This window comes from Mirounga angustirostris, unplaced genomic scaffold (assembly GCF_029215605.1).
Source record: "Mirounga angustirostris isolate CCGP_5_RB_7025 unplaced genomic scaffold, mMirAng1.0.hap1 SCAF_5, whole genome shotgun sequence".
Taxonomy (NCBI): Eukaryota; Metazoa; Chordata; class Mammalia; order Carnivora; family Phocidae; genus Mirounga; species Mirounga angustirostris.
This window is the reverse complement of record NW_026991713.1, coordinates 102,622,446-102,645,779: the sequence shown is the minus strand read 5'-3', so window position 1 is coordinate 102,645,779 and position 23,334 is coordinate 102,622,446. Positions and strand designations below refer to the sequence as shown.

Sequence of the window (23,334 nt, the reverse complement as noted above, 5' to 3'; positions counted from 1 at the left end):
GTAAACGGCAAAGATATTAACAGTAATAATACCTGACCTAGATAAAACACCTCTCTTTCTAAAATTCTAAGCTCTGCCTTCCCAAGAACCAAATCCTACTCTCTACCCAGGTCTCTAGTTTCAAAAAAAAAATGGTTCATCACATATACAGGTGTATCATGCTTTAAGCAGATCAGATAAATTAAAATCCAGAATTTTGTTGGCAATAATTTCCTTTACTAGTAATTATAATAAGATTTCCTCAAATGCAGACCTGCCTAATTTCTTTAAAGTATAATTTGTTTAATTCAGATAGTATGTGCTAATCTGAATCTCTACTTTGAGTGAAACCAGCAGGAACAACTAAATTTGTGGTTTCTTTCCTTCTACCACACTGACCCTTGAGTTCTCTCCCTCTACCATGGTGGATGTGCACTTAGCAAATGCAAACAGTAGCTAATTTTAATATCAATGCAAGAAGTACATACTTAAGAAACTAAAGTCATTATTTCTCTCACCATCACCACATAAAAATATATAACCCAGAACAGAACATAAACATTATTTCTTCGTTCTTCGACTGTTCTGGATTATCTAGCCATTAATCCAAATGCTAGTTCCTGCCTCTGGTCCCCCAAGCTTGTGCAAATAACATAAAAGTAGCAGAGAAAATGACAAGTAAAAGAAGGAGTAAAACAACTAGGGATTTGAGAGCAAGTCCCATTGATCACCCCACTCCCCTTCCCAACCTCCGAGCAAGGCCAAACCCATATTAATTAATTTACGCTCTTGAGAGAATGAGAATCAGCAGGTAGGGTCCTACCAAATAAGTAATAGTCATGCTCATAACGGTGGCTATATTTCAACAACACTCCAGAGAGGTTCATATTCTTATAAAACTACAGCCACAGAGGCCATCAAGTCTGCTTTCAGCATTGTCTCTAGAGAAGTTAAAGTTCATGGACACATTCCTTCTCTTCCAAAGTCAGACCCCCAGACCTCTCCTAGAGGGACCGTGTATCCACAGTGCCTGATGTTCTCGTGGCCAGGCCCAGCACAGACCAATCTGAAAATGCTACTGGAGCACAGTTTCTACAAGTGTAAGAAAGTGGGGTAGCACTCTGTGAACTGCAGAATCCCAAATTATATATGGCCCTGACTTGATGGCCTGGGGAGGGTTCCTAATTCAGCAAGATCTGCCTGATGGACTGCTCCCGGGGCTGAAGCTAAGGGCACCTGCATGCCAATACCCACCCAGACCCCTGGGTTTTCAGCAGGTCCTTCACTTGACTGGAAAATAGGGCTCTTTTTGAAAGCTTCATGTTCCCTTCTACTAAAAGGTAGCCGAGAGACGGCTCTCACCATCACCACACAACCATGCTGATACATAAGATCCCAGCCTGTCCCCATTACCCATTACCTTCTTCCTTCTCTATGGCACAAAATACCCAGTTACAGCTGCAGCTTCCAATGGGAAGGGCCATTGGGAAGATGGAGATGACAAGGCATCCAGCTCCAATGCGCCTTAAGATGGAGATGACAAGGCATCCAGCTCCAATGCGCAGGCTGGAGCACTGTGCTGGGCACTGTACAAGTGACCAAGAAATAGACACTGAATGATTGAATCAGTGAACGAAAAACTAACCTAATGCTTTTTCCCCTAATACACTTGAATTACTGGGATGCTGCCAAACTGAGAAACTTGGGCCCAGTTCTCTGAGATCCCACCAATCTAAGGTTGATCATCTTTGCCTGTTACTGCCTTTGAGATCATACGCACCCAGTGCCAAATGTCATCGCCAGCCCTGTGAGGACTGGGTTGGGATCCACCTCTAACCTTGAAGCACCTCGCTCCACATCATTCCCCCAGACTTCAGAATCGAGGCACCCCGACCAATCCCAGGCTTCCTCATAGGAAAGGGAAGCAAGGCGAGCTACCCGCACACCCTCAGAGAAAGACAGCATAAACCCGAACACTGCTGTTATTAGCAATATCGCCAACACCTCACTTAGGACACTCTATCATATATAACTACTTCATCCTACCCTAAAGAGTTCATATTTTCCAGCATGGCCCTGGTGAAATGAATCTCTAAGGATGACCCTAACGAAGCTGTTGAAACATAGGTAAGACCCCGACTCTGCACTAGTCACTCCCCCCAGATGTTCTGTTGCAAAAACAAGTCTGATAAAAATAAAATCACACCAAGCTGAAGATCAGATTCCTCTCCCTGCCCTTCCTTCCTTCCTGCAACAGATAAACTTGTTTTCTTACTTTGCGTTTGCCATTTTTAGAAACGGGTTAAAAGTAAAATGCAAGCCTCTCCTGGAGGAAAGGATAAGGATATCAGTCAGTCTCTCCCTCTCTCTTTCTGTCTCTTTCTCCCCCCCCCCCTCCTATCTCTCTCTGTCTCTTCTCTGGCATGTGTTACTAAATTTTATATAGCTTGACTTGCTGCATCTCTGATATGAGCCGTTTATACACAACATAACCAGACACATATTTTTAAGAGTATGCATCACTTAAAATAACTGGATTTTAAACCTTCTGATTTTAGGTGAGAATTTGGTTGGAGGACTGGATGGGTCTTGGCTCTTGAGAAAGCAAGGCAATTAGCGTTTTAAAGAGATGTATGAGTAACCTTTCAGGAGGCACTGACTGAAATGTAGAAAAACCTGACCTATTTTTGCCCCAGCAGACCCCCTTGGAAAGTACAAATATCCTTCCATGGATGGTTTCCAGAGATGAGTTTTCTGAAGCTCAAGATAGTTATTTTAAACTTCAGCTCCTTAAACTGTATTTCTAAAATATAATTAGCAATTCTTTATTCTTGGCCAAACAACTGCTAATAGAACACTGTGTGTATGGTGGTACAAGCCAGTTAAGAATCTTATGAGACAATGCCCAAAATACAGAGTGGCACAGACACCCTTCTCTCTGTCTCTTTCTCTCTCTCTTTCTCTCTTTCTCTCAAATACAAGTGTGCACACAGATGGAACACCATTTGTCTTCCCAGAGTCATCAAATCTCAGGCACGTGATGACTCCTCCCAATGAATTTCTTATTATTACAACCATTGACAGACCACTTCCAACCGTTTGTTGGTTCATGAGGATTATTGGTATTGGGGTTTTTTTTAACCATACTGATATATAGAAAGGATGCTTACAAAATTTTTAAAGGTATTTGATTACTGTTTTTAGGAAAACAATTCTAACAATAACACACCTCACCCCAAACCAAGACTTCTGTGGGGTATAATGTGATTGGTTGCTTCTTACTGGAAGGCCTAAGGACCAGGGAGCAATATTTAAAAATCGCCCACCTGTCAGAATGGATACCACCAGCCAGGAGAGCTGGCCCAGAGCTCTGGAGCCCTCTGCCCTGCTAGGCGTAGATCTTCTATTTACAGGATACGGGAGGTCCAGGGGTTTGATGCAGGGGCCTTGGATAGTGGGGGCACTCGGATCGGAGTAATTCAAATGCTCAAAGTAGTTGGAAAAGGAACCATGTTTCTCCATTATTTCTATGCGGGGGCAGGGTGGGCAGGTGGGTACTCGGGACCTAAGTTAGATCCTCAGGTTAAGCCAGGAGGAACAACGTCCAAAAAACAAACCAGCAACAACAAAAAACCCCAAAATCAAGGTATTTGTTATAAGGGAAACACATATTTCTTCTGGGGTGGAGTGTGGAGAGGGAGATAACCTGACTTCACTGGCTGACTCAGGGGTTCCAATTTGGGCTGATCTTCTGCTACTAGGTACGGTAAGTACAAACTGATCATGATATATTAAGACACCTCCATATTGGTTGGTAAATGGCCATTTCCCTGAGTTTCCCAAATGCCCTGTACCACCCAGGCCCCCTTCCTCAGGCCCCCCGGATCTTCCCTTGAATCCACTAAACAGAGGGTTTATGCCAGGCAGGGCAGAAGGCTCCAGAACCCTGCACCAGCTCTCCTAGCCAGTGGTATCCATTCTGATGAGTGCTGCCAGACCAGCTATTAATAACGTGTGAAGCCCTAGTCATGGTCTTGCCTTAAGACCATCTCAGCTAACACAGCTATTCTGGCCAAAGCCATGCTGACCTCTCGGGCACACATCATCTCCCCTCTTTTGAACAGTGCTCTCTCTAGCTATTCCTCTCTTTCAGCATGCTGTAACTGTTTTATTTGAATTATGCTGTGTGTGTGTGTGCATGTTCAATGTACATGTCTTCTCATTCTTCTCCATAAAGAGATGGGAGGCTGGCATCATACAATGTTTTATGTTTCTTGGCTTACCACTTTATAATTTAACACAGTACCTGGTGCATTATAGGTATTTGAGGAATGTTCATTGGAAGAAATTTTTTTTTTAATTTAATTTTATTGTATTATGTTAGTCACCATACAATACATCAACTTCTGAAGCCTGACATTCCAACAACCATGGCCTATACGTTGATTCCTATCCTAACCAAGCCCTGCCATTCTTAAAGCCCCTGCAGGTCTTGTCCCCTCCATGAAACCTCTCCAGAATCTCCCCCCACCCAAGTGATTCTGCTTTTTCTAATCCCTATAGAATCAACAGACCAGACTGCACTCTCCAACACCTAATTTAACTGTATACCATCTTATGTTATGTTCCTTATGAGAAAGTTCAATTCTTGTTGTTTGTCTTATCAGCCCAACTAGACTATACATTCTTTGAAGATAAGGACCACATGGGAAAAGGCACATTTTGGTAATCTGTTTCTGAAAGTCAGATGTGCTGTGCGAAATGGTAACCTATTTCCCATTATTTTAAATAGGAAAAATTATAATGTTTTGCTTTACATCAACCCCAAACCAAAATATATTATAATGTATTTCCTAAAATGTAAGCAAAGTACAGCACATAACTATCATATAAACTATCACATTAGGAGGTAAAATGTTTAAAATAGCACTTCCTGATCTCTCAGTTGAATGTGCAGAAGCCAGTCACCTGGTTTCTCCCAGAGCTTTAAAGGGGCCCAAATGGATGACCTCCTTCTAGGAAGGTTGGCAGTCAGGAAAAGGGAAAGGAAGAGTGTGTTGGGGGTGTGATGGGGGTTGGAAAAGCTGTCTGGTCTACCTCGTTATTACACTGGCTTTGCAAATCCTCCAACATATATGGCCAAGACTCCTCCCCTGGGGAATGGATCAGTGTTACTTGGATGTAGTCACATGACTCTCTTAGCCCCCCAAAACAGCCCCAAAGCACATCCCCTTTATTGGCACTATGTGGGCTCTACAAAACACCTACAAATGTTTCTCATGTTTCACCAATTGTATTGAAAGATAACTTGGGACTTTTCTTTAAAATGTTATATTGAGTTTGGGGGCTATCAATATACACTTTTCCTATATAAATATCAACTGAAAATCACTTTATTCAGAGCTATATATAAAATATGAAACAGATATTAGAAGCAAAGATATATTCCCCCAAGGAATATGTCAATAGGGGAGACATTCTATAGGAGAAACGTGTTTCTTCTGAACCTTTACCACCCTTAGCACAATGATGGGTACATGCCGTGTGCACCATATGTACCTCAGGACGAAGAGTTAGTATATTTGATCATTGACTACAGACCAGGTTGGAGAGCAGGAGAAATCTGAAATCAGCCATGCTGGCTATTCAAAAGAGAAAAAGAACTAAGAACCAACACTCACTGGACCCTGAGTATGAGGGAGACACACATGTCAGCTCAGTGAATATTCATGAAACCCCAGAGAGGGAGCTATCACCAGCCCCATTTTACAGGTAAAAATACAGACAGCATAAACAACTTGGTTAAGAGCCACACAGCCAGTCAGTGGTGAAATCTAGAATCTCAGGTGGGCTTAATGGCAAAGCCTGAGCTCTTTGCTCCGTTCATAGTGCCTCCTCCCAGGTCAGAAGCACACTCAACCCCCAGGCGCTGCCATTCTCTCAGTGTCTCATTTTATTTTTGAAAATACTACCCTGTGCTTCTGAAATCACTCATCTACATCGTATAAGTTGTCAACTGGCCTTCTTCCCTCTGGATCTCATCCCAAGGCCTGGATTCTACAGCGTGTGGCGCTCCTATGGAAGCACTAGATCTCAAGTGGGCTACTTGATTTACATGGAGCGGTCCCAGGTTTGTCCAGCTCGCCCTCCTGCCTCTCTGAGCACCTCCAAGTCAAGGTTAATCCCCAACATAGGCCATGTACACCAAACCCTCTGCCTACCCCCTTATTCAAAATCATCAACCCAAGAGGAGTAGACTGTCACCATTTATTCATCCCACAACTATTTCTTAGCTGCCAGCCTTGGGCTAAGTACTGGGGATACTGCAGCGGAGAGAAGATAAGGTCCTCAACCTCGCCCAGCTACTGGGGTGACAGAAAATCATACAAATAAATACATAATTACAGACTGTTTTAAGTTCTATAAGAGACAAGAACAAGAGAAAAGGGCAATATAGGGCAAGATAAAAGGTTATAACAGGAAAGAGGATTTAGAATAGGAGCTTAGGGAAGACTTGTCAGATGAAGTGACATTTAATGAGACCTGAATAGAAGGATAAGAAAGAGAAAGCCAAATTAAGAGTGAGCGCCTCTGGGTTGTCGGCCTCCTCCCTGTAACCACCACGACCTGCCACCTCCCAAACCCCCGCCTCCACCAGCCTATCTCCAAGTTGGCACTGTGAGAACCCAGCCTCTCAAGGCAGGGGTGGGAGGACACCTTGAACTTCCACACACAGAGGTTTCCCAGTTGAGTGTGCGGAAGCCTGTCACCTGGTTTCACCCAGCCCTTTAAAGGAGCCCAAGTGCATGACCTTCCAGGATGGTTGGTGGCCAAAGAAAGGGAAGGGATGAGGACAGATACGTTGTGGAAAACGACCCTGGTTTCGCAAATCCTGCAGGACACGTGGCCAAGACCCCCATACTCTGGGAAGGTACGGGTGTTCTCTGGTGTGTGTGTAGAAAGTTTTAAATATGCATTCGGAGAGAAATATAACTCGTCTGGTTCTGATTCATTCATAACTCATCAAATTTGTTTTGCAAGCGCTGTTTGATGTCCAAGAAACTGCCAAGCCTCCCCAACCCCAGACCCCCTTTTGAAGTGGTGGGTGTGCAGACGTCACATGCCCGCCTGGGCACCGAAGAACAGAGCCTGGGGCTCTGCTCCCTGAGATTTGGTAAGAAGCAGACCTGCTGTGAAGATCTTCCAGTCACAATACCCCACGCGACCCCCTCAGGCTCTGTTTAGCTATCTCTCTGGTGTGAAAATGTATCCAGAACACATGAGTGAAAGGCCCACGGGTGTGCAGGGAGAAGAGGAGTGGGGGGGGATGATAATCAATGTTTATTTCATTTGTTTGCTGACTGACAATGGAATGTGTCAGCAGCCAGGTGAACAAAAAAAAGTGTCCTCCTCCTCTAGAAAACTGCCCTAAAAACAGAGGAAGGGACAGGCTTGGTTGGTTCTGTGTCGAATGGACCTTCTCCACCGGGAGCAGCCTGTCCCCGAGGAGGTGGTCAGAGGTGAGGGGAGGTACTCCTGGTTGTCATCATACCTGGGTGCGGACTTAAGTGGGGGTGAAAGCCAAGGGTTCTAAACACCCTGCAATGGGTGAGACTGCCCCTCACAAAGAATGGTGTCAGCCTCAACGCCCCAGCACTGAATGAGGGTTAGCGGAAGGGGAAGAAGATGAGGCAGTAACCACAGCACACAGTGGCACTGGGGAAGGACAGCTCAGAAACAGGACTATAGACACAACACCCTACGCCACCTTCTTGGTACTAGCATGTTGCTTCTCTGACCTGATGGTCTGAAGAGTTTGGAGGCATGTCCCTTCAAGGGAAAGACTACATATGTGTCACTTTAAACAGCACTCAGTGTGGGGGCACCTGGGTGGCTCAGTCATTAAGCGACTGCCTTCAGCTCAGGTCAAGATGCCAGTGTCCTGGGATCGAGCCCCGCATCGGGCTTCCTGCTCGGCGGGGAGCCTGCTTCTCCCTCTCCCACTCCCCCTGCTTGTGTTCCCTCTCTCGCTGTGTCTCTCTCTGTCAAATAAATAAATAAATAAATAAATAAATAAATAAATAAAAATCTTAAAAAAAAAAACCAGCACTCAGTGTGGAAATCAAGTCACTTGCTAAATACACCAAGGTAGATACTCCAGGGTAAATATGCTAACTATTCCTTTCATGGGATCCCCATGATGAATCTTATCTGCATAGGAAAAGAAAAACAGACCCAAAACTTTTATAGTACAAATAGGCTTCCTAGCCTTCTATGATGGGGCACTTAGATTTCCAGATACAAGGCATCTATTTATGGAGAAGAGAAGTCTACCTTGGATGGCGGGCCATCTATGGGGCCTGGAGCATTCTCAGGGCCTATGGCCTGTTATCCATGAGCCTCACCTCACCCTCTGCTTACAGAGAAGAAGACAACAGAGCTTGTACTTTACTCACAAAACATTTTTAGATCAAATGAAGGGTCTAAGGATGGTGTCAGGCAGGATGCTTTTCCCAAGTGAAGCAAGGTCCCTTTCTCTTCTCTGCTGTGGCTGCTGAGAAGGTTGCGCCTTCCAGGACAAAGAAGGCAGACGAGACACCGGTGTGATTCTGAGAGACCAAGAAGAGAACTGAAGTTCTCCTGCCCCCAAAATAATTCTCATGCCTATTAATAAATGCTTGAAATGTCTTTAAATGATTCAAGAGAAGACTTAAAATATGAAATATCTAATATTCATGCTGGGCTATAAATGACTGCTATCTAGTTCTTTAGTTCTTGGGCAAGTTTTAACAGGGAGAAAAGCTTAAAAGTGCACAATAGCACTGATTATCTGGAAGGAAAGGGGACCAAGCATCGCGAAAGTAGAAAAAAAGACACGAAATGAGACGTGCGGTATCACAGGCATGCTCGGGTAACCTAGCTATGGGACACCGGGCACGTCCCTCGCAGCATGAGCCTCAGTTTCCCTATTTGTAAAATGGAAAGACTGAGCTGCATGTTCTTAAAGGCCTTCCGACTCTAAAATCCCGTCAGTCAACCCAATGATCAAAAGCAGGGCCTCCACATTGTCCAGCTCAGGCAAGAAGAAGCAGAGGCCCAAGGTCAGCAATGAATCATTTCTCTAATCATTATAACTTAAAGAGGAAAAAAAAACCACTTATTTTTGCACAGGACAAAAGATTCAAAAAATGTCAATGGTCAGTATGGGTTTTCCTCAGTTGCCGCTAAGGCGCTCGGTCTTTCTGAGGGAGCTAAGGCCGTGCTGGGGTGAGGCCCTCACTTCTTCACCCGCAGACCAGCAGCGCACCCAAGCCATGGCCTCCTTCTCGGAGCTCGCCTCCATCTACTTGGCCCTCGTCCTGCACAGCGATGAGATGACAGTCTCGGAGGATAAGATCTATGCCCTCATTAAAGCAGCAGGTAGAAGTGTTGAACCCTTGTGGCTGGGCTTGTCTACAGAGGCCCTGGCCAGTGTCAACATCGGGAGCCTCATCTGCGAGGTAGGGGCTGGGGGCCCTGTTCCAGCAGCTGCTGCTACACCAGCAGGAGGTCCCACTCCCCCCACCATGGCTGCCCCAGCTGAGGAGGAGCTGGAAGCAAAGGAAGAAGAATCTGAAGAGTCTGATGATGACATGGGCTTTGGTCTTTTTGACTAACCGTCTTCTGTAACACAGTTAATAAAAAGCTGAACTCTTGGGGCGCCTGGGTGACTCAGTTGGTTAAGTGGCTGACTCTTGATTTCTGCTCAGGTCATGATCTCAGTGTCGTGGGATCGAGCCCTGCATCCTCATTGGGCTCCACGCTTAGTGGGGAGTCTGCTTATCCCTCCACCCCTCTCCTTGCTCGTGCTCTCTCTAAAATAAATAAATAAACCTTAAAAAAAAAAAAAAAGCTGAACTCTTAAAATAAATAAATAGGTGGACAGTATTCTCTGAGTCCAGGAAGACAGATGATGAAACTGGCATCACTGGCTGCCCAAAAGCCATCACTCCTTCTCCCTGGCTGGAAAGGCCCAGATTCTGTTTGGTTGTGACACTCCTCTCTCAGTGATGGAGGTAAGTCCTAATTCATCTCAACTGGTCAAGACAATCCCACTCCTTGCTAAAGGGACATTTGACCAACTCCTGGCCAATGAGACATGGCAGAGTCTGCTGGACACTTCTGGGAAAAGCTTCCTCGCTCTTAAGAGACACTCAGGGGAGAGATGCCTCCAGTCCCCTGGGCATTGCTGCTTCTGCCTGGGATGTCTGAAATGGCTACAGCCATCTTACGATGTCAGGGGAGCTCTCTGAGGACAGAGCTGCCACACTGAAGACGACAGAGCAGGAAGGATCAGGAGGATCCATGCATCAAAGTTCCTCAGGAGATGGTGGGCATGATGTGATAATAGAACAACCTGGAGCCACTTGGCGAAGGTCAAAAGGAACAAACTCACAGCAAGTATCAGGTGAAACGCCTTTATGCGGCCAATACCTAACTTACAAGAGCTAAAATATTTGCTTCAGGGGAAGTTTAGAAAAGAGTTTTGGATGATAGCCTATAATATATGCTTAAGAACAATTAAGAGGACATCAAAATGCATCCCTCACCTTGAAAACTAAGAATCACAGAAAATAAATATGCTGCTCTGCATATCACCTCTTGATGGCCTTGTCAAAATGAATGCCAGCCACGGCAGCCAGGACAACAGTGCTTATGGGGCAGGTTCTCTGTCCTTTTCCCTTCATTCTGGGATCCCTTGTGTAACCTTCGCACCCAGCCCCCACCTCTGACTGCCCTACCCTCGTGCAGCCGAAGAGCTGCAGAGTAGAAAATGAAGAGTTTCTATCAAAAATGCTGTAGGAATTTACCTTTTCTATCAACTTCGTTTCGATTTCTGTTTCTTAAAACTGAAGTCTTCCCAATTTGGTAATGGAGAAACTCAGTGACGCTGAGAGCACCCCTAGCTCACGTGCAGGGTCTACAGTATCTGGAGTTGTAAGGGATCTTGAAATGGTCAGTCATCTTCATGTCTCAGTAGCCTCGGAGGGGAGGCCTCTGGTTCAATGGAGAGCAGATTAATCGGACATCCTGCTTTTACACTTCAGTGTAAATGTGTTCCTCAGCAGCCTCCTCAGAAGCCACTTCCCTGGTGGGGGAGGCAGAGGTGGGGACAGGGCCATGTCGGGAGGAAGACAGGCAGACAGCTCCCCAGCTGCCTTTAAAGATGCTTTTGGCTGAACTGCCAAATCGGAGTGTTTTGTCCTAAAGGGCGAAGGCACAAACACGAGCACCTTCCTTCCTGAGGGTGCCCTTCCCTCCTGCCTCAGCCGTCTGCGCACGCATATGCAGCCTTGAAAGTAACTCTCCACGCCCTGGTCAGCACTCCAGTTTCAAGGCCATCTCACCCTCTGGGGCAGGCAAACCACATAATGACAGAAGATCATTTCCATACAAGGGCATTCCGGTAGTAAAAATTCATTTAGGAGGAAATAAATTTGAATTGAATTTACTAAACCCAAAAAAATGTAAATCAGGGGAACATTCCTAATGAAACTGCAGCTTGGTTTGAAGTTATCTTAAAGTTGCATTTCAAGATACAGGTTCGTTTCTGCACTGAACTGATTCACTGCATAGAAGCCCAGGTCCTACTAAAGGGTCCTCGGAATGTCAGATTTTGAAATTAATAAAAATTCATTTCACTTTGGTGCTTCTGGTCAAAAATTAATCATCCTCCAGTTTGCTCCTATTCAGTCACTGATTTAAATGTAGGAGAAAACTTCACTTATCTGAATGTTTTTGGAGGAAGAGAAAGGAAGAAAGTCTTGTCTAAACTGATGGGAAAAAATCCGAATGGCTGACTTTTGAAGAAAATGGTTCTAGTACTTGTAGAATTGAACATATAATAAGCTAAGATTTAAATGAACACTAATAAGTAAAATTGAGTTAGTCACTGAAAAATTACAATCCATAATAGGCTCTTATTACATAATAATGAATTACATTATATCACTGAGTCTTAATTTTTTAAATCAATGGGAAACACAGTCTGTGTCAGAATTCCTGGGGTACAATTTGAATTTAAGTTACACAGCATTCAGGATTTAATTGGGTATTTCCAATGGTCAGTGAGTAGCTTTAGTAAATGCAAGATGCAGGGAAGCAGGAGAGGGAGACGGGGAGAAGGAGGGGGAGAGTAGGAAAGAGGGGGAGAGGGACAGGGAGGGAGGACAGATGAGGAGGAGGGAGGGGGAGAGTGGAAGGGAGGGGAAAGTGGGGTGGGAAGGGGAGGAAAGAGAGGGAGAGAGGCAGAGAGAGGGGATCCACTCAGGGAAGAATAAATAATTCTTAAATTGGGAATCTCAATTTACAAGTCTTGGTAGAGAAAATCAGCCAAGAGAGTGGAGGGATTTAAATTTCCTAAGGGCATAGTGTGCCCAGTCTGGGCTGTAGTGGGACCTTACTGCAGTCTCCTTGTTCTGACCACTTTAGCTCCCATCTTAGAAGAACAGGGTGGTGGGGCGCCTGGGTGGCTCAGTTGGTTAAGCGACAGCCTTCGGCTCAGGTCATGATCCTGGAGTCCCTGGATCGAGTCCTGCATCGGGCTCCCTACTCGGCAGGGAGTCTGCTTCTCCCTCTGACCCTCCCCTCTCTCATGTGCTCTCTCTGTCTCATTCTCTCTCTCTCAAATAAATAAATAAAATCTTAAAAAAAAAAAAAAAAAGAAGAAGAACAGGGTGGTGCCCCTGGAGGACGGGGTGCTTCGGGCTAGCCTGTGCCTGGTAGAAAGCCAGATGTACTGGTGGGCATGGGACTGCTGACTTGAAAAGGACCAGAAGCTGTTTTGTGGAGCAGGCCCAGCCCATCCATTCTGAACCAGAAGGCAGGCTGCCAACAGGTTCTGTCCTGCTCAAAACTACAGAAGCTCTAGTGTCTTCCCTGCCTGCTACCCACCCTTGTTCCTATCAGCTCTGGACCTGCTGGTCCACGGGATATTTAGAAGACCCTGGAAGAAATGCTCACTGGAGATGGCAAGAGCTACACATACAAGAACCCTCAACTGTACCGCTCTCCTTGCTGCTTCTCCGGACAAGGCCAGAGAGCTCCAGGAACCTCTCACTCCTTCCTCACTCCCCTCTTATCAGAGTAAAGATTAATCGGACATCCTGCTTTTACACTTCAGTGTAAATGTGTTTATATTCTGGCTGGGACTGCTGACGGCCTTCCAAAAGTGGTTCAAGACAGAGGGAGTCTGCAACTGCAATTCTATACTCCTCATTTGCAGAAATACTATTTTCCATTATGATTCATGGTAATAGGGAGTGTTTCAGCTGTGTTATGGGTTAAGCAGGCCAGCCTGGAAACCTAAATGCTATTTACAATTTTCTACGTTTAAAACACCAACCTAACAATGAATAAAAGAGCAGTTCAAAAATTGGGGACCTTCTAGAAATTGTTTTTGGGTGAAAAACTCAACATCTCTTACCAATGGGACTCAATGCAGGCTTTCCCTACATCTAAGCTAGGAAATCTTGACTATCCTTTATCACAGTTTATCACCTGGATTCATTAATTCCTACTAAGAATGTGGTTAACTGTAGAGTGAGCTGGCAAATCACAGGTCTTCGGGGTAGATGGACAAGAGGAGCTTCCTGAAACAACAGGAGGGCTCCGGACTCCTTGTCCCAACTATACTGCATTCAGTCAGTCTGGCAGATGAGCTGTCACAAGAGAGGCTGAAAGAGTCTTACGAGTTCCATATTCCAAAAGAAAGCCCTGGTCTACCACAGCCTGCTCTTGAAGACACAAGTACCAGGGATGGTACACCTGGGGGCCCACCCGATCTAAATTCTCTGGAAGCTTGGGCCATATGGCCTCAGAGGTCTCTGTCTTCCAAGGGTGGGAGCCCACTGACATAAAATGAAGGGGTGAGCTGCTGGGGACCCCTCCTGACCTGTCACACAAGTTTCTGAGTTTGGAGCTGAGAGGAGGACCCTTACCACTTTGACATTCACTATCTCTAGCAGGCTTGAGATGCAGGGTAGAGAATTAGATGTATAATCTTGTGGCTCCCTAAGAACCATGTCCCTGTTCAGTTTTGGATGCTAGCCCATCCACCCCCCCCCCCTTATCCTCATCTCTACCCCCGTTTCCTATAGTAATGGTTTCCTATTTTTGGCACTAACACCTTTCACTTTGTCCAAGACTAGAGAACACTTTGATAGAAGGCAATTTTTTTCTTGTGACAACAATGTTTCCCAAAGGAAGCTGGCTCTGAAATGACAGAGAGGTCAAATCTCAGACATATGTAGCTGCTAACAGTCTTAAGCACATCTAATCCAATCCCATCTTTACCGCGGGAGAAACCGAGGCCTAGAGGGGCAGCAACAGAGGCACAGCCACGATCCCAAGCACTGTGCTCCCTCCTGTCCTGTGGGAAACCATGACTTAGCTCTGAGTCCTGGCTCCACGGAGAGGGTCTCACCCTGGCTCCGCTCACCAGCCATGGGATCAGGGCAGGCTTAAGGACCGCCCCCGCCAGGCTTTGAGGTATGCACACCCACTCCCCTTGAGTTGCTGTCTGGACTACGTAACAAAGGTGTGTACAACACAGAGCACAGTGCCAGGCACGTGAGGACTATTACTGTTATCCCCGCTATCAATATCAGTGATTTAAAAACACACGCACACATCTCTTCTTCCATTAAGGGAAGGGTATTTGGTTCATTTACAAGACATTAGAACATATTCTCTATCTTGGTAACTTGAAACTTTTCTACCAGATCCCATCATAGCAAAAAAAGACATCCTAGTCAGTGTTTGCTCTTGGGAGTAAAGTGTCCCCAAGTGTCCTCACATGATCTTTGTTTGGAAAGTGCTCCTACTTTCCCCAGGGGTGGACTTTTTCAGATATCCCAGTGTAGGATGCAGGGTAGAACCTGATGAGCCTGAGGGCAAGAAAGCCAGGGACACCTCCCAGGGGTGTTCGATGGCAGGGTCAGGACGCAGGGAGCAAGTACACCTGCATGGGAAAATGCGAGAGGGTCAGAGGGGGCATAAGTGTTCCCGGGCAAAAAAGCTTATCAAATAGATGAGGCCCCAAACTCCTCCAGTCACTGAAACATGGCATTCATAGTGGGAAAGAAAATAAGAATATCACAGAGCAGGAAAGGGGAAGGGGAAAAAAAACAGGCAAAAAAGCCCAAAAAGGGGCAAAGTGTGTCAATGAAAAACATTTATTAGGAAATCTCCAAGAGAAGGGACCGTCCGCAGACAGAATGGGAGAAACAAAGCTTACCAGCACATATGAAAAATGACTGAGGAATTCCAGTTGCCTGAAAGTTCAACACAAGTAAACAGTGTGATGTGGAAGGAGGCGGGGGGAGGACAAGGAGGAGGGAGAGGAAGAGGAGGAGGGATGGAAGCAGAGGGGAGAAGGGAGGGGGAGGAGGAAGGCAGCATGTAATCTCAGGCTACACTGATGGAAATGAGCTGCCCTTAACAGGAAGCAAGGGCCTCTTATCCCTGGGGCCAGGTAGAGCTGGGGAATTGTGGGTCAAAGGCAAACAGCAGAGCTCGGATGAGTGGCCAGGACAGGGGGAGAGGGTGCAGTGAAGCGGATGGTTAGCCTAAGGGAAGATGACCAAGAGGCACAGGGCTGCAGGCTTTGATATCAACAAGGATGTCCTGAGGAAGAGAGAATACGTTTTTTCCCCTCCAGATGGCAAAATGAAGTGCAGCAGGTAGAAAATAAAGGAAGGCCACTCTAAGAAAGACCTTTCTCGCCATTACAGATATCCCCCAAATGGATTTCCATCCCCAGAGGTGTCGGGCAGAGAGGCTGGATGGCCCAAAGACTTGTCAAGGCCGGGGCAGGAGAAGGCCCCCTGCTGGGTGGGCCCGGGGCACCCCAGAGCTCTGCGAGACTGCGGACATGGCAGGCCCAACACGGCCAACCGCCCAGCTGGCCCGCGGCTCTCTTCCTCTACCTCTTAAAGAGAAGCGAAGGCGCAGAGCTCTCAGAAGCAGCGGCCTGCGGGAGGAATACACGGGCCCCCCGGAGCGTCCAGCTTGGTCAACCACTCAGGCAAACCAGCTCCCAGGGTAACAAGTTTCCATGGGTCTTGCCGTCAGGGCCGGTATGCGGCAGAGTGCCTGGGAGGGGACGGCGATGTGCCACCCCCCCTGCAGGTGTGGTGTCCTAGAGCCATGACCCCTCTTCTCCTGCAGGTGCTCTGCAAATTTAAAACTACTTGGAATGAGAGACGATGGACTCTGAAAAACAAACTGAGGGTTCTAGAGGGGAGGGGGGTGGGAGGATGGGTTAGCCTGGTGGTGGGTATTGGGGAGGGCACATTCTGCATGGAGCACTGGGTGTTGTGCACAAACAATGAATCATGGAACACTTCATCTAAAATTAATGATGTAATGTATGGGGATTAACATAACAATAAAAATAAATAAATAAATAAAAATAAAAAATAAAAAAAAAACTACTTGGAGCCACATCGTGAATCTTAGTAAAAAGATTTCTGCTGAGGGGCGCCTGGGTGGCTCAGTTGGTTAAGCGACTGCCTTCGGCTCAGGTCATGATCCTGGAGTCCCGGGATCGAGTCCTGCATCGGGCTCCCTGCTCAGCAGGGAGTCTTCTTCTCCCTCTGACCCTCTCCCCTCTCATGCTTTATCTCTTATTCTCTCTCTCAAATAAATAAATAAAATCTTTAAAGAAAAAAAAAAAAAAACTTCAATGGAGACGCCTGGGTGGCTCAGATGGTTAAGCGTCTGCCTTCGGCTCAGGTCATGATCCCAGGGTCCTGGGATCGAGTCCCACATCGGGCTCCTTGCTCAGCAGGGAGCCTGCTTCTCCCTCTCCCACTCCCCGTTTGTGTTCCCTCTCTCACTGTGTCTTTCTCTGTCAAATAAATAAATAAAATCTTTAAAAAAAAAAAAAGATTTCTGCTGAAACAGACAGCTACTTAACAAGGTTCTCCTCCCATTTATATCTAATATGCTAAGTTCTGACTTCTGAATGCAGAGGATAAAGGCCCATCTCCTTGGATAAAAGCACAGCATGAAGCTGTCTGGCCCCACTCCCCCACTGCAGCTCCACCTCTCGCTCCTCCCCATAACACGCTCTCCCCCTGAGATGCCGTGTCACTGACCACACAGCCCTGTGCCTTTTAATACCCTGGGACTCTGAGGGCGGGCGGGAGAGGACAGGACAGCTGTGTTTTAATTAAGGATCTACTATGTGCCAGGCGCTGCGCGACACATTTTCATCTATTATCTTATCTCTCTCAACAACCTTGCAATTGTGGCAACAGTCCCATTTGACCCTTAGTGAAATTGTATATAAAAGAAAGAAAAAGTTACTTAAAACAAAAATTGGCCCCATCTGCTTCTGCATTCAAAGCAATGGGGAAATGAATCTCTCTACCACCCCTTTTCCCTCGTCCAAGGAGGTGGGGTGAGACCCCCCTTCGAGGGTCCATCATGTGGGAAGGTACAGCCGTGGATATGGCCCACTGTGTGGGAAGGCACGTAAGTAGATGCACAGAAGGCGGCTCTGGGCTGAGTTTAGAGGTAGACACTAAATAGAGCTGAACTGCTCTGCATAATAAAAATGGGGAGAGTGAGTTCAAGCAATTTGGGGGCAGTAAAGGGGGAGAAGTAGAAAGGACAAGAAATATATTAAAACCCTAAGGCCTGGGCAGGCAAAAATGTCTGGAGGGCTTTTTAAGCACAGAAATTTCAAACATTCAATATTCATATTACAATGATGTGAACTCCCTTGAGCTTCCCAAAACCTGAGTACAGGCTGATATACTCACAAAAACCTTGTGTGAGACTGGAGAGAGAGAGAGAGAGAGAGAGAGAGAGAGAGAGTGTGTGTGTGTGTGTGTCTGTAAATCAAAGGGGAACAGGTCCACATCAGGATTTGTCCAAAGCAGAGAGAAGGACACAGAGCAATAGCATTGACCCTTGGAGCCAGTGGGGGCTGGGCAAGGAAGTCCCTAGGTAATGGCCAAAATATGGGAGAGGGCATGGGATGAAGGGCTGAAGCTGACACCTGGGACACACAGAGACTGGGCTCAAGGTCACATCATTGCTAGTTGTGGGACGATAGATAGATAGATCCAGCTCTATCTGAAGACACATCCAACTTACTTCCAATTCCTTTCCCTGAAATACTCTTCTCACACCCCTGCTCCCTCCCAGCACCCAGCACTCAACATCTTCACCAGGCAAACCCTACACACCCCAATACTCACCTCTCATCGAGCTGCTCTGACTTCCCAGGGTGGGCAAGTTGTTCCTTGTATTGAATATGCCACTAATGTTCACCAAACCCATTTCTCCTCCACGGGAGGACAGAACGAGACCCTATTTCCCAGAATTGCATTCGAGCCAAAGGAACCTGCAGGAAATGATGAGCACCACCTCTAGGCCTGGACCTTAAAACTTTGGGTGCAACCCTCCAACCCAGAGGAAAATTTCCAGGCCCAAGGGGATGGCACAGCCTCGAAACAGAAGAACCCTGGGTACCTCAATGTCCCGTCACCACCCTGCCAATCTTAGTTGGACTGTGATGTAAGCCACTTTGTCCTGTTAAGCCACCAAGAGTTGGGGGGTATTCATTACAGCAGACTGGCCATTCTGACAAATGTACTCTTTCTCAAGGCTGCCATGAAACTCCTTAATCTCTCTTCATCTCTCATCAGAGCTCTGGGAGACTGCGGACATGGCAGGCCCAACATGGTCAACCGCCCAGCTGGCCCGCGGCTCTCTTCCTCTTGCTGACCAGGTTATATTTCAATTTTCCACAAAAACATCTGCTTTCCCACTCTGCTGACCTCCTCAAGGAAAGGAACTATATTATTCTCATTCTATGTTTTTCACACCTAGGACACAGAGTTTATGTATGTCCTCACTAAGTGTATACTGAGGAAGGAAACAGATTAACAATAGATCCCAGCTGAGCCCAATATCCAGCTGGGTCTGTACTACCCTGAATATTTTTAATTAAAAAAACACCAGCCCAGCCCTAGGACCAGCGAAGCCCTGGATGAAGGAAAGAGAAGGGCCTTTCCTTCATGGCCAGGATCTGGAAGCTGAGTGCTGAAGAAAATTTCTCGTCTTCTGCTAGGTTCCCATTGTGCAGGCATACCTTGAAATGACAAAAACCTTACCCTCGGAGAGTGCGGGCTGGCAGGAATGTTTCACCGTGCTCCATCCTACAGTATTTTGAAATCTTTTGTTTAAATCGATTGGCAATGTTTAAACACACCATTTCGCACAGAAGTACAATATTACTAATTAGGCAATAAGGAGTAAGACGGTGTCATTTTATGGTAATGCATCAGGCACAAAAAAACCCTCCCTCTTTCAAATAAATCCGAGATTTTACATAATCTCATTTTTAGTGTAGAAAGGGGATTCCGTTCCATTAACAAAGAGCAGGTTCTGGTTGGATGTGCTGTTCGCTTAATAGAGAAACGCTGGGCATGACCCCAAAGATGCTTCTCCCAGGTTTCGCAAGTACCTGTGCCCAACCTTGAAGAGCTGGCTCTCACCTTGATCAGATGCAGCCACCTCCAGGACCTCCTTTGTTCTCCTGTATCAGTGATCTCGAGGGACCTATATTTTCTTTTCCTGCAGTAAATCACTTCATGTCTTTCTGCGAGGGTTTTTTTTTTTCCTTCTTTAAATATCACTAGTTATCAGAGCTCTTAATGAGTATGTCATGTTAATGGGGCTTGTCACAATTTCATGATACTTTTAGTTTTTCTTACATCAGGTAAATCACTGTGGTTGAGGATAGCCAAGTGTTCCTTCCTTTCCCTCTCCCCTACAGGCTTCCACTCAACTTGCTGATAGAGTTTTCCAGTTGGTAAGTGGCGCTTGGGAAGCTAGACCTTGCACCCTCCTCCTAGGCAGCATAGCCAGAGCCCAGGCTCAGTCCCGACCTAGGAAGCCATGGTGTCCCCACACAGCAGAGTGTGTTCCTGTTTCCACAGACCAGACCCTTCCTGCATGTCTGGGTGAACCAGGCCCCTCGGCCTGGAGGGTTTTCTCCAGCCTTCTTCTCTTGGTATAAATTCAGCTCTTGTCACCCAAGTCAGTTCCTCACTCTGCTCCTCTGGGGCACAATATTGGCACCTCTGTCACGGCTGCATCTAGCACGAGTCTCTTCTTTGGAGCAGGGGGAAGAATCCAGTGTCTACATTACACCAGAGCCACACAAAGATCCTGGTCAGAGGCTCTGGAAGAGCCAGCCCTTCCTATGTCTTTACTCCTCACTTCTGAAAATCTGAGCTGGTTGATGCAATCCCATTTAGAATTTATATCCTCCCTTCTGCCAAAGGATCTGAGGTAACTGATTTAATATCATCTGTTCAGGACACTTACAAATTTTCCACATTTCTCAGGGAACACTTCCTATATTTTATAGTTATAAAAACAACACCAAAGAGGAGACCAGAGGACCTGGGAACCTAGTATAATTTAGGCCTAGAAAGTGATATTCACTGAAGTAGCCTCCTTCTTTCTCATTTTCTCTCTGGGGATGGAAGGTGGGAAGGGATAGAAGAGACTGTATCCACTGAGCACAAGAGGCTCAATGCCTATGCCCTACAGGCTTTTCATCGTCCCAAAAAATACTTGAAAATTAAAAACAAAAAACAAAAGTAGGGTGGGTCCAAAACATAGAAGAAACTGCAAAATCAAAATGGATATTTAACTCAGCATCCATAAAACTTAACAGTGTCAGCCAGTCAGATGTAGCTCAACACACAGAGTTATCTATTAATATAATAGAGTTTCTCTCCCAAGACCAATAATTTATTCTTAATAAAATGCAACATTATAAAAAATACAACCATTGTTTCTAACTTCATTACAGCAAAAATATTCTACTTGAGGTGGCTTGTGGATACATTTTGAGATCTGATATACTGACTGGCGGGTGGAGTGACTGACTATCAGAGGGCCCCGGGCCTTGGAAAGCCTCACACGACCCTGGGAAGATGGAAGTTATGACACCATGAGGCCCCTAGGTATTGTGTTGATCATAAGGTTTTTTTGGTTTTTGTTTTAATTCTGAGTGAAAAGACTCACACAGTGGCTGCTTGTTCTGTTTGGCTATTTGCTTTTCTCTGAGAGCTGCTGTCTCCTGAGGACCCAGCCAGGGTTTCAAGGAGAGGCCACGCCAACTTGTTGCTGCTGTCCCCACCGGGGCCAGGGCGCCTCCATGGGCACCCTCCCTGCCACCGTGCAGATGGGACGGTTTAGTCCCTCTGAGGGGCAGCAGATCTGAGATCAGGACAACATGGCAGGCCCTTAGAGCCTCAGGCCTTTTGCTGCAACCGTGAGGCAAAGTAGCACGAGCACAAAATCTGCCTTTGCTTTCTTAGTTATCTCCCTTTAAAGAAGGTAAATGGAATATTACAAGGCATGGATCCTACCGTCTGTGGACACTGCTTCTGGCCCCTTCGGCCACGCCTGGCTCTCCATGCTGCCCTGACGTCAGGCCTGTCGGTCACTAACGCATGCCCCCCAAACTGTGGGTCTCCTCATTCGTACCTGACACAGCAGCACTTAGCTCTGTAAGACGGCAGACTTTCCAAAACCACCAGCAGTCCCCCACTATGCCATTACTCAGATGTTCTGCTTGGGAAGAGGCTACAGCTCCCAGATGGAAGTTTCTATGGGCCTACTCTGTCCTTAACTGCCTCAAAATCTCTCTACCCACCACCAGCCCCATCTCAATCCCAAATGCAAATCACTTTCTGGTTCCCTGGTCATTCCTTTGAAGATGGAGTGGCTGCTATGAGGAACACAGCACCTCAGAGAGGTGACCAGTGAGGGTTGGAGGGTACTGGATTTGAATTCTGACACTGTGGATTTGCATCCTGGCTCTATCACCTAAAAGTTGTGTAGTGCAATGCAACCCTAGGCAGTCACTGACTCTCACTGAGCCTCAGTTTCCCCTTCTATAGGATGTAGAAGATAATATCCCCTCATAGAATCACTGCTCGGGAAAGGCTCTAGAAACATACAGTGGTACACAGAGGTAAGATAGGCTTTCACAGTGAGTCTGTGTGCCCGGCTGCTGGCAAGAAGAAAGCAGAGAGCCATGGCAGAGGCGGGGGGGGGGTGAGAAAGGGGTGGGGGGCGCTCACAGCCAGTTTGGGGAGAGAGGACTGCATGGGATCAAATAGAAGAGAAGAAAGCAGCATCACATATGTTTACAGTGATAGGCACTGGGGTCCCACAGACCTGTGGTCCGAGTCCCGGCTCTTCCTCGCTACCCATGGGCCTGATTTTGAGCACCTGTTCCTCTTGTATTAAATGAGGATAATGAGAGCTCCCTCACGGGACTGTCATAAAAATTAAAAGAGGTCATGTTAAATGACTTAGCACAGTACTTGGCACACAGCAATTGCTCAAGAAATCCTATTATTATTAAATGGATCTCTACATTAAGACTACTTCAGAGACTGGTAAGTACTTGATCCCAGGCACGAATTGTGGACAAGTCAGGATCGATAAATCTGTAAGCAACGTCACCACAGGCTCTTCCCGGCCGCCCTCAGTACCTCTCTCCCTGTGGTCTCCCTCTCCCTCTCTCTGCCTATCTGCTGCTCACTGTGTCAGAGTCTGTTCTTCTCTGACACTCTTTCTGTCTCCAGCTCAGTCTCAGGCTCTCTCAGACTCTGACCTCTAATGTTCTTCGTCTTTTTCTTCCTTCATTCATTCCTTTAAAAATAAAAAATCAATAAAACCAACTTCTGTTTGGGCAGAAGGCACATTTTCTCACTGGAAGGTGGCCTCACTCCAGCGGAGGCCGTCCCCCCCCTGGCCTGCTGTCACGTCAGGACCCACCACACACAGCTGCCTGGCTCTCCCGCAGATGCTCCCAAAGGAGGGCGAGGAGTGGGCACCTAACCTCATCCAGTTACCCAGGCCCTGACGAAGCAAGAGCCTGACTTCTTCAGTCCCGTCTGGGTAACCAGAGCCGAGCGGACCTACCACACAGCTGCAGACAGTGACCAGGGGCCCCGGGAAGGAAACCCGCTACGGCGTGTGGCCAACTCCGGCCGTGCTTGGCTACACGCTCAGCCCCACGGCAGGGGAGACCTTTATTGCCACCATCCAATTCTAATCAGGCCAGTGCTGGGCAGGCTTCCCATAAAGATGAGAGGCCTAAACCGCGGCTCCCCAAAACCACAGCCCGCAGTGGGAGCAGCTGCTGACGTGAATCTGGCCGTGGCCTCCTTGGAGTGGGGGGCTGGGGAAGGCGCTCAAAAGAGGAGCCAGACTGTGGTTCCCGTAGCGACTGGTGGCCTGGCTGGGAAAACCAATCCGTCAGGCCAC

The 23,334-nt window shown here is 46.8% G+C and overlaps 2 protein-coding genes across 13 annotated transcripts in view; one reads left to right on the top strand and one right to left on the bottom strand.

Annotated features, from left to right (window-relative positions):
• Window positions 1-23,334, bottom strand: part of CACNA1C (calcium voltage-gated channel subunit alpha1 C) — a 653,963-nt gene that overhangs the window by 499,843 nt on the left and 130,786 nt on the right. The window lies entirely within an intron of this gene.
• LOC123844092 (large ribosomal subunit protein P1-like) lies at window positions 9,294-9,893 on the top strand. Its single transcript, XM_045874123.2, has one exon. It carries the CDS (start codon window positions 9,294-9,296, stop codon window positions 9,633-9,635), a length of 342 nt encoding a protein of 113 aa, XP_045730079.1. The 3' UTR covers window positions 9,636-9,893.